The sequence below is a fragment of the Miscanthus floridulus genome, chromosome 16, assembly GCF_019320115.1.
Source record: "Miscanthus floridulus cultivar M001 chromosome 16, ASM1932011v1, whole genome shotgun sequence".
Classification (NCBI taxonomy): Eukaryota; Viridiplantae; Streptophyta; class Magnoliopsida; order Poales; family Poaceae; genus Miscanthus; species Miscanthus floridulus.
Window position 1 is genome coordinate 17,874,875 of NC_089595.1, and position 11,272 is coordinate 17,886,146.

Here is an 11,272-nt window from a genome sequence, read left to right on the forward strand (position 1 = left end):
GGCAGATCATCGGGAAAGACATCCGTAAACTCACATACCACTGAAATTTTCTCGGCTCCTTCAACAATAGTTGCACCGACTATTTCCACTGTACTCTTAGGAAAGGGAAGTTGGATGAGAAGTTGGGTTTTACTGCTAGGTGCATTTACCCTTATGGTTCTACGCAGGACATCTATGATAGCCCCGTGTTGAGTTAACCAGTTCATACCAAGGATCACATCTATATCTTGATCCTTTAATATCAGCATATTGTTAGGGAACTCATAACCTCCCAAATCAATAGGTACATGCTGGACTACCTCCCTTGTACAGATTTGTCCCCCGGGCGACTGTATATGATAGGGCTCTTTTGTTTCCCCAATAGCTATCCCATGCTTCACAACAAATGTACGATTGATGAATGTATGGGATGCACCAGAATCAAATAAGGTAATTGCAGGATGCTTAGCAATGGGAAACATACCCATCATTACTGGTTCTCCTTCTAGAATAGATTCCACTTGAGTATAGAAGACCCTTCCAGTTTTCTTCTCAGCCTGACCCTTCTGATTATTCTGAGCATTGCCCTTGTACTGATTCTGAGCTTGAGTAACAGGGGCTTTGGGTGCATCAGGATTGTTCTTCCTAGGATACGGACATTTTCGGGAAAAGTGTCCGGGTTTACCACAATTATAACATGGAAAATTGTGATTCTAGGGAGTAGCATTGTGGTTGGCATTATTTGTATTATTTTGCTGCTGCGGTGCTTGATGAGTATAAGGCGTATTAGTTGTAGGGCGAATAAGGATCTGCTGCCTGCTTTGGCCTTGTTGTGGGCGGAATGGTGCATGGCCATGATTCTGAGGATGGTATATTATCTTCTGACGCTTGCCACTTGATGATCCAGAAGCAAATATTTTCTTTTTCTTCGCCTCCTTCTATCGGCGGTAATTCTCCTCCGAAGCGATAGCAATGTTGATTGTCTCATGGTAAGTTGCGTTACCACAAGTTGCCATCATGGTCTAAAGTTTAGTGTTCAGGCCTCTAAGAAAATGATTCTTTTTCTTCCTGTCCGTATTCACATACTCAATAGCATACTGCGACAGGTGATTGAAACGCCCAACATAATGCATCACCGGGTGCTCTCCTTGCTTAAGAGCCAAGAACTCTTCTAACTTCATGGTCATCACACCGTCTGGAATATAGTGTGCCCTAAAGGCATCCTTGAACTCCCTCTAGTTGATTTGGTGACCAGCGGGCTGTACTGCTACCAAATTTGCCCATCAGGCACCAGGAGCTCCTCGGAGTTGCTGTGCCGCAAACCTTGGTTTCTGAACCTTAGTACAGTGAATCAGCTCGAACTTTTATTCTATTGTCCTAAGCCAATCATCAGCTTCTAAAGGTTCGTCTGCCTTAGAGAACATAGGCGGACGTGTGTCAGTAAAATCCACATAGGTTGACTTGTCATTTCCATTACGACGGCCACGATTAGGGTATGGTGCCTGCTGGTTCTGCGCCAATTCCCTTAACAGTCTAGCATTCTCTGCTGTTGCGTTGACAAGCGCGGCTATGGCATCTGCCATAGTCGAAAGCATTGGTGGAGGATTTGGGCACTCATCATCGTCATGGGAACCACTAGCACCAGTTCGGGTGATAGGACAAGGCATCTGTTAGAGAAACACATTTACTTACATTATTCTTTATTGAAAGCATTTAAAAGGTTTCGTGCTACAAAGGGTCCTTATTTATATTACATGTCTTGTTTCCCACAAGACAACCCTGGTTTTCTAGGAAAGCAGTAAAGGAACTATTTCTACTCCGAGCTCTCAGTCTTCGGCATCCGTGCCCATATCGGACGAAACCTCATCTTCATCTGAGAAGTACACTAACTCCTCAGGATCCTCCTCCTCTTCTTCATTCTCGACTTCTCCTGGATCTACAATCATTTCTTCATCTGTAACTTCACCATCCCCATGAGGAGGATGAAGTTGAGCATACAACAGGTGGACATTCTCATGAAGAATGGCATTGTCCAACTCCAGGTCTTCTACATAGAACTCCAACTCATGGACGCGTTCATTGGCCGCATCCTCACATGTCCAGGCTTCATTCCGCAGCTCCATGGTCATGGTGATGCCCCTTTGCATTTCCGCCAACTCCTCTTGATCTTTGGCATGAGCTCGACGAAGAGTGTTGAGCTCCTTGTTAAGGTTCTCAACGTTGGCGGGGTTGCTTGTAGATCCTTCCTCTCCTAGGTTCTTGGAACTTCCCTCACCAAGCTCGTGGTTTCTTGGTGCCAATTGGTGACGAGGGACTCCATGAGGTCCGGTGGACTTGCGTGCGGTTTTCTTGGTCTTTGCCATAGCCTGTAGGATTTAAGGTAGGACTATAAGAATAGCTTGAGGATAATGGAGGTTAGCAAGAATGGGATTGACATTTCTTACCCAACCACTATTAAGGGGAATTATTATGCAAGGTGCTCAAGCATGATGCCTGAATCGATCTTATGAATCTAAGTACAAAAGATTTATATAATCATAAGTACTAGATTTTTTTTATACATAGGACAAACCTAATCATATTATCCGCCACAAACTTTCAAATAAGACAGGATTGAGACTAGATCAAAGGTAAGAAGAAAGAAATTTGAACTTTAAAATATCAAGTTTACTTTCTTTGATCCAAATCAATTTGAAGGTTTTTCAAAGGAACCTACAATGATCTTTGATGGGAACTTCTCTGATACCAGCTGCGGCAGAACCTCCTGAGAAATCGGGCCCACATGCACCTATCATCGTCTCAACAGACCTTTGATAGCGTACACGAGTTCCCAACAACTTAAAAGGTCTGTCGGGTGTCCTCGGGAAACCCCAATCATCCATGATTCTCTTTTCAAACAGGATCCCAATCACCGTCATTGCAGATTACAACAGTTTATTCAAATATATACATCAGAGTAAAGATAGCGGAAGTCTTAAGGTAACATAGGTTACAAACCAGTTGTTTTCAAACTTACAATACCATAAGTGTTATACAACCATAGTAGCGGGATAATATTACATTAACTTTATTTATCAAACAAACTAGTGCCTTGTCCAAAGGCCATTCATCACTCCCCATCGTCATTGACTTCAAACACAGACATGCAGCAGGGACCAAAACAAGCCTGCGCATGCGACTCACCTGCAACAAGGGTTAACAAACCCTGAGTACAAAGGTACTCAACAAGACTAACCCGACGTAACGGGGGTGTAAGACTTTAGAGATGCAGGGGTTGGGGCGAGGTAAGGATGTAGCAAGATTCAAAAGTTCTTTGCCAAAAGCTTACTATTCTTGATCCTATTTTCAAGTTTTTACCCCTATGTCCTCTTAGTTCATTATCTCAACTAAGTGTTCATATCCCATGTTCCACTCCTTCTCATTCCATTCCTTTTCTCATATTTTAGTAATTCACCAGTCCTGCATTGCTTCTGTAATGAATCGAGTCCCCATATCCGCGGAGCACTGGCAATTCGAATTGATTCAAGTCCTAGCTGGGGATTCCTTATCACACGACATATGTAGAACTTAATCTTGCATATATCAACCTCGCTACTGGATCCTCCTATACTAAGCTATCTCCACGCCACCCGAGAGCACAACACACCTCAAATCCGGCCGCATTCTAGCCATGAGGGTACACGCTACTCCCGCCATCTCTCCACTCCCAGTGCGTGGGCATTCGTCTTAGTATCGGATTAGCCGAAGTAGGCTTACCGGAGTATGTGACCAGTACTACAAAGTGTCTCGTTCAGAAGATCCATAATGAGTGGCCTTTAGGCAACATAGTCGGCAACATTACCCAACATTCAAGATAAGTCACCTGACTAGTCTCTAGTTCATTCTACCTTCTTTCTTTCTTTGGCCAGTATGCCATCTTTGATTGTATCAAAACTTTTATTTTGAAAGCCTATCATAAAGCATACTAAGCATTCTACGCCTTTGTAAATGAAAACATCTTCAAGGATGGTAAACAATTAACAAGGTAGGTAATGCATCAAGTAGGTAACATTTGAATTAATCAACTTAATGCAATAAGTAACATAGGTGATAAACTTTTCAAAGTAAACAAGGTAATGGTTTAATGCTTAAACCGAGGCTTGCCTTCGTTGACGATCTCAGGTTCCGGATCAGTATCACGATTACCGAATCCCGTGACAACCGGGGATTCTTCCAGAACTTGCTCAACTAGAATTGTTTCACTCTCGGGTTCTACACGAAACGATAACATATGCTTTAACATGATGATAATGTAAACATGATGCTTTCATGGTACATGAAATGTAAAAACACCCGCAAATGATTTTCCTGCACGATACAATTGCAAGCCAACAAAACCAACTTGTAATCCTACCGTCAAGAGCCACACATGTAATTTGACCAAATGGATCTTGAAACCCTACTAGCCACAAAACATGACCAAAACAAGATCCAACACTAATCAAACACTTAGGGTTTGCCTTTATTTATTTTTGAATGAATTTGGAATTAAGCCCAAAAATGAACTTGTTCCAAATGACCTGAAAATTTTATGTAAGCTTCCTCATGACAAATTAGTGTACCAAAACAAATTTCATAAGTTTTTGGAATTATTCAGTGGCCTACAAAAATCATGGAAATTACATTTATTAATTAATGGACTGAATATTTGAACATTAAAAATACATTCAAATTTCAAGTTTCATATTTTTAAACCAAATTTGAGCATGTACAAGGGCTACACACAAAATTTCAGAATTTTTGGAGCTATGATTATTTTTCTACAAATTTCCAAAGATTCAGCACTATTCAAAATCAGAAAATACAAAATTTCACTGTTCTTCTCCTTCCTTCTCACTGACAGGCTGACCCCACCCGTCAGCGACTCATACAGCTCACGGCGGCGCTGCCCTCACTGGCCGGCCCCAAAATGCGCCGACGGTGATGCTCCGGCGAGGCAGACCTCACCCAAATGATCTACACACTCCTACGAACCTATCCCCATCCTTGGAATGGTAGAAGGTGCACCGGAGAAGACTCCACGCCGGCCATGGCGGCTCGAGCACGTCGGCTCACGGCGTAACCCTGGCAAGACTACGGTAGAGTCAAAAGCGAAGTGAACATCACGTTCAGTAGCTCACCATGGTCACACCGGTGGGCTTGGTGAAGACGGAGATGGTCTGGAATGGCCTGGCCACGTCGAGGCGATGGTGGCGGAGCTCCGGCCGGGCTTGGGGAAGAAGCAGTTGCGCCGGGCGACTCCGGCCAACTCAAGCGGCGTGAGCAAGTCGTAGAGAAGCGCAAGACTGAGGCGATCGCTTTGGCGTAGCTAGGCACGACGGAGACTGCTCGACGGTGGCTACGGCGAGCGGTGGAGCTAGCTGGCGGCGAAGCAGAGCAGAGGAGAAAAACGGGAATGACGACGGCGGCGGCTGCTATTTATAGCCAGGAAGGGACTGCCCGGTGACGACAGCGCACGGACGGACCCGCCACGGCACCAGCTACGTGTCAAGGCGCAAGGAAGCGGCGAAATCTGATTGGCGGCGACATCCGCGTGGCGTCGGCGGCAATTAGAGAGGTGGATTTCGATTTTTGAAATATTTACAGAACTGCCACTGCGTCCATTTTTCAAATTACTCACAAATTTTCTAAAGAAGTTGAAAATCTCCAAAAATGAAAGTTGTTCAATTTTTCAAACTCTACAACTTTGCTTCTGGGAACATTTTTAAATTCTGCCTCCATTTTGAAATTTGAATTTGGGGTGCATTTGAGCATTTGAATCATTTCAAAATTACTCCAAATTTTATATGTAAACTTGAAAAACTTTGAATACCAAAGTTGGTCTACATAAAATAATCTCCAACTTTGCTTTTTGCCTCAACCCCAAATTCCACATGGATTTTGAATTAGTCAAAAGGGGCAAAAAGGACTTTTATAAAATGAATTTGAATTCAAATTTGATTTGTCTTCCTTTTACTTAAATTTTGATTTTTGACCAGTAACATGGCCCATTAGGGTTATTTGAGTCAAATGACACATGACCTCACATGATCACATGAATTTTGACCCTTGTAGTCATGATCTTTATTTAGGGTTTTGAATCGCATCACATGAAATAACAACATTATGAAATAAAGCTTATTAGTGAATGCATTCAAAATTTTCTACTTTATGAATGCTTTGCAATGCATATGAAGACATGTCAAATTTTAGTGCTAGGTCAAAACACCAGAGGTGTTACAGGTCGAGTAGTCGAGGATGACGAGGCGGCGATGGTAGCAGAGCCTAAGAGGTGGTCCAGGAGAAAGTGAGATGGTGAAGCGAGAGGCGAAATAAACAAAAAGAAGTTATATTAGTGACTGAGGGTCCTATATGTCATAAGCAAAGGATTTACTAGAATTGAGCCTAGAAAAAAAGCCCATAGATAAAAAGTATACCCTAATAATTTAGGGTTACCGCTGTAGATGAGGCTTGTTTGGTAGAGCTCCACCATTAAAAAAAAGTGAATCTGAAAGATTCGTCAAAGTGTTTGATACATCTCTAGAGCTTCTCTCTATCTCACTGACAGCTGGGTCCACGTGCCAGGGGGCAAAAAAAGAAAAAAAGGGTCGGCCAGGGTTTCTTCGTCCTCGTGTGCATGGGCGGGCGCATCGCGGGGAGGTAGGCATCCGGCGAGGAGCTCCTATGCGGTGCTCGGTCGGTGGAGCTCGCGGTCGGCGCAGAGCTTGGGGTGTGGGCTGAGTGCAGAGCTCGCGTCGCATGGGCGGGCGCGGCGTCCTCATGTGGGCAGGCGCGGCCTCGCGTGGGCGGGCAAGCACGGCGGAGCTCGTGGCCAGCGGTGGGGAAGAGCGTGGATTAGTGACAGAAAGAACGTACCGGTTCAGAGCCAAATGTGTGTAACGAGTGCTTGGTAGGTTTGCTTTCAGACAATAGGTGGGCAATGCTTTCAGATTTGCTGCAAATTAAGGAGGACTCACTTTCGATTTTCTTCCCTATGACTAGTAATAAACCTGATCATGGGCCTCCCAACTTAGATTTTGATGCAAAACTTTTCCCAGGTCTGTTCGCTCGGTCATCTCTAGTTAACTTATTCTGTAAAACATAAGCACACAAATTTCTCTAAAATTATGGAAGAAGTTCTAAAACAGTTGTATATTTTTCAGGCCCTACACTTCAATTACTGAATGTGGGTACTTTTTTTTGGAACTTGGTAGTGTTTTCTTCGAGTGTTCACACAATCGACTTAAACCTGAGAAATGTACACTACTAGAGAACAGACTTTAGAACGATGTCTCAATTTAGCATTAGCCTCGACATTTTTTGCCCCCGGGACTAAAGGACCTTTAGTCCCGGTTAGTAATACCAACCGGGACTAAATGTTCTTTTATTCCCGATTGAAGCCACCAACCGGGACTAAAAAGTCCTCCAACCTTTAGTCCCGGTTGGTAATACCAACCCGGACTAAAGGTAGACCCTTTAGTCCCGGTTGGTAACACCAACCCGGACTAAAGGACCCTTTAGTCCCGGTTGGTAACACCAACCGGGACTAAAGATCCTCCGATGGGTTAGTTCAAAAGGAAAGCATCACATCCATTGTTAGATGTGTTGTGTAGGTGGGGTGGTAAGCTCCGCGCGAGGCAGTGCATGAGGTCTTGGGTTCGAATCTCAGGGGGCGCAGCGGTGGGAGGCATTATTTTTTTTAAAGCTGGGATGATCTTTAGTCCCGGTTGTGGCAAACCGGGACTAAAGAACAACACTTTAGTCTCGGATCGCTAGTCCCGGTTGGAAAACCGGGACTAAAACCAGTTCCCAACCGGGACAAGATATCAAATCTGTAGTAGTGGTATAACAGAATGCAATCACCACCGAGTAGGCACACAAAATCACCGATCTCAAGCTGAAACAATCAACCATCATAATATAATAAGGTTCACATATTTGCATTCAACGATTATTCATTCTAGGCAGACTTCATGGTTACAACGTAACAAAGCCCAACAAAATACTTAAACGATCATTCAATCCTAGTAGATGTTCCAACATAACAAGCCCCATCATAATAATCAGCAATGAGGGTAATACCAACGTGAAACTATCGACCATGTAACCTTCACACACATCTGAATGGAACCACAGGTTATTTCTTTTTCTTCTCCACCAATGACTCCTGGAGTAAATCTAATGGTGGTGCTTTTAGTTTTACCATCACCAGTCCGGGCAACAATAGTAAATATCAGCTTCTCCCTCATACTGACAGCTACCACGTTTCGCAACAGTTGGATAACTCCCTTTCCATTGTTAGTCATTGCTTCAGCCATTTTGCTATCATGAAGCACAATGCTATCCCGGATACCAGTGGTGCAAGCAGTGATTTCTCCGTAAAATCTTCCCTGCAGAACTTCAATAGCAAAAGTTGCCTCGACTGCATTTTGGACTACTGCATATGTAATCATCACCTCACTGAGTTTAGTGTCCAGGGTTTCCCTTTCAACCTCCATTTCTTGCCACGATCTATAATTTAAGCCATCCAATGCCATGTAACCTTTACTTAGTTGCTTGTTCTTCTGCCTTCCAACACACTTGATCTTCAAATCAAACTCAAAATACAAATAATATTTTAGCGCGAGTCCTCGTTTTGGGCCAGTCAGAATCAATGATTCATCCTGCGAAATGGTTCGGATGATAAGGCAGTGGTATCTTTGTCTGAATATATTTTGCTGCAATAAAAGTACAAGAAATTCCAACCACACAGCATGCTACTACCATGATGAAATCTTTAGAGATTCAATCCTATTAGTGTGCAAGCACTTACTAGAAGTATTTATCAGTATAGGTCTAAAAATCACAGTATCATGAATACTGAACTCCCAAGGATAGGTCTCAAACGTCAGTTTTACTCTCTTTCATACCCATTTTAAGACCACACTCAAATTATCAAACGATTGGATCCATGTGTATTTACCATACTTAACTCCATAAAGGGAGTTGCTTCAGCTAGCACTATTGCTACTAACATAAAACTACAGTTCCACTTTATGCAACAAAGAAATAATAAACTTCACATTTTTTACGTTCTAATGATTGATAAATTATATGAACGTTTTCAATTTTAGAAACCATACGAATCCATCCGAAAAGAGAAAAATAGCACACACCACGAAGTATTCACCTAGGGGATTGCAGGTGTTTACTGATAACGACAGCTACATTGCTGATCAATAGACATTGAGTACAGCTCAGTATGTGCTTTGGTCACAACAACAACCAAAAACGTATTTGACACCCAAGGTCATACAATCTTAAGTTAGCCCACACAATATGCATAGACGAGCATCTGATTTACCTTGGACAAGATGAGTTGGCAATGATCTCTATCTCGGCGGAAGAGATAAACACACTTGAGATCGATGTTATCTCTGGCAATTACGGTGCCATAGACTTCGATCGGAAAGCCAACATCAGAGGAGACTATCTTTACGGAGAAGACGTTTGCAGAGCGGTCTGGAACAAACCGCATATTGCCATCCTTGCTATTAACATCCGAGAAGGAGGTTATATCGATGGAGTGGAGATTTGCAGAGTCACTGGCAATGAACTTCTTCTCACCATCTGAAGCTACAGTGCCATGTACATAGATCAATGCCTCAGTGTCTCTCATTGGACCAAGTGGCGCTGCAGTGCAAGAAAAGAAAAGCTGTAGACTTAGATTGATGCATGTCAGTTTTGGATGAAACCTAGTAGGTGTACAGTTGCTGAAACATAGATGCATTGTTTGTGGACGAGATGAACAAAGACCCAGTAAGTAGATGAAGACTACAATCAAATAAACGAAAAAAAGAGGTTGTGCAGATACAATCAATAAGGTTGTGCAGGCACATTACAATCAAATTTTCAGCATGCACTCGAATAGCTTAGTGATGGAGTGTGTAGATAGACAATTAGTTAAACAATCAAATAAGCTTACATGGATGGCAAACAGCAAACAATACGGAGTTCGTAGAATCGTCAAATCTAAAAAGGTGGGTAACAAAATGAAGTTACTTACACTCCTCGTCGTGGTTGAATGTGGCGATGTCGTCGACGTGTTCAACTCGGGAGTAGTAGGTGCTCCCAGTCTTCGGATCGTACTCGCGGATCCGATCCAAGGCGGCCTCGCGGGCTCTGCACAGCTTTCTGTTGTGGGCCGCCTGCTGTTCTCTCTGCATCCGCCTCCCGTGCTCGGCCACCGCTGCCGCCTCGTGGTAGAAGAAAGGTTCCAGCTCCGCCCACTCGTCGTCCCCGTCCCCGTACCCGGCGGCGCCCTGCTCGCAGCGATCCTCGACGGCCATGCTGGCTTTCCGCCTCCACGCACGCCGCTTCTTGGAGCGCGCATCGTCCTTGCGCTCCTTCTCATCCTCCGCCGCAGCGTGGCCGTCGGCCGTCCCCGCCCTGTCGAGGCATGAACGTTCCAAGCCTGCGCAGTCGTCATCGTTCGCCTTCGCCACGGAGGAGAGATAGCCGAATCCCACGGCGCCGCCCGCCGCCGCCATGAACACCCAAGTGAAGGGCAACCTATCCGATACGCCGCCGCCGTGAACGCCCCGCGTTGTTAAGGCCCGATACAGTTATAAAAAAAAAGGCCCCTATGTCCTCATCCGCCACGGTTTGGTATATGGATGGATGTCGGGCTTCTTCTAGCCCCGCTCAGATCAGACAAGACCATCGCAGCCCAACCCAGCACAGCACAGCGTCTCCTAATTAACAAGTCAAATGTTCTTCTAAAAAAAAAACAAGTCATATATATGTTGCTAAAAAACAAGTCATATATATGTCGCATTCAAATATCCATTTAACTTTGTTGTCTATAAGTATTTATCCAATGATGATATGAAAACAAATCATATAAGGAGATATTAAAATATAACTATACTAAAATCTATACATATGAATAATGATAAGACTACATTATTAGTCATATATATCAATTATATAAATCATAAATTAATAATCATAATTAAAGGCTAATGCTTCTCTACAAAAGGAAAACAAAAAAGTTTCAAAGTAAACATAAGGCATATAAATAATCAGATATAAGTATGCTCATTTACTGTATAAAAATGTATAACTACAATCATATTCATAATATTGGTTTTCTAACTATAGACGATTATATTTTTTTTAGAGAAAACATAGGCCGAAGTCTGACTCCAAGGACCTAGCTAGTCAAAACAAAATAAGTTAAGTGGAGACAATACTATATATAGAACAATTGCAGCAGAAAGCCGAGTAGCCTTTA

At 43.3% G+C, this 11,272-nt stretch overlaps 1 protein-coding gene across 1 annotated transcript; it reads right to left on the bottom strand.

The window, feature by feature from the left end:
* Window positions 1-7,927: 7,927 nt before the first annotated feature.
* Window positions 7,928-10,567, bottom strand: LOC136514314 (uncharacterized). The gene is made up of 3 exons (XM_066508296.1): window positions 10,043-10,567; window positions 9,341-9,669; window positions 7,928-8,660 (listed from the first exon to the last, which is right to left on the bottom strand). The coding sequence occupies exons 1-3, from the start codon at window positions 10,524-10,526 to the stop codon at window positions 8,061-8,063; spliced, it is 1,413 nt and encodes a 470-aa protein (XP_066364393.1). The 5' UTR covers window positions 10,527-10,567; the 3' UTR covers window positions 7,928-8,060.
* Between the last annotated feature and the right edge of the window lie 705 nt (window positions 10,568-11,272).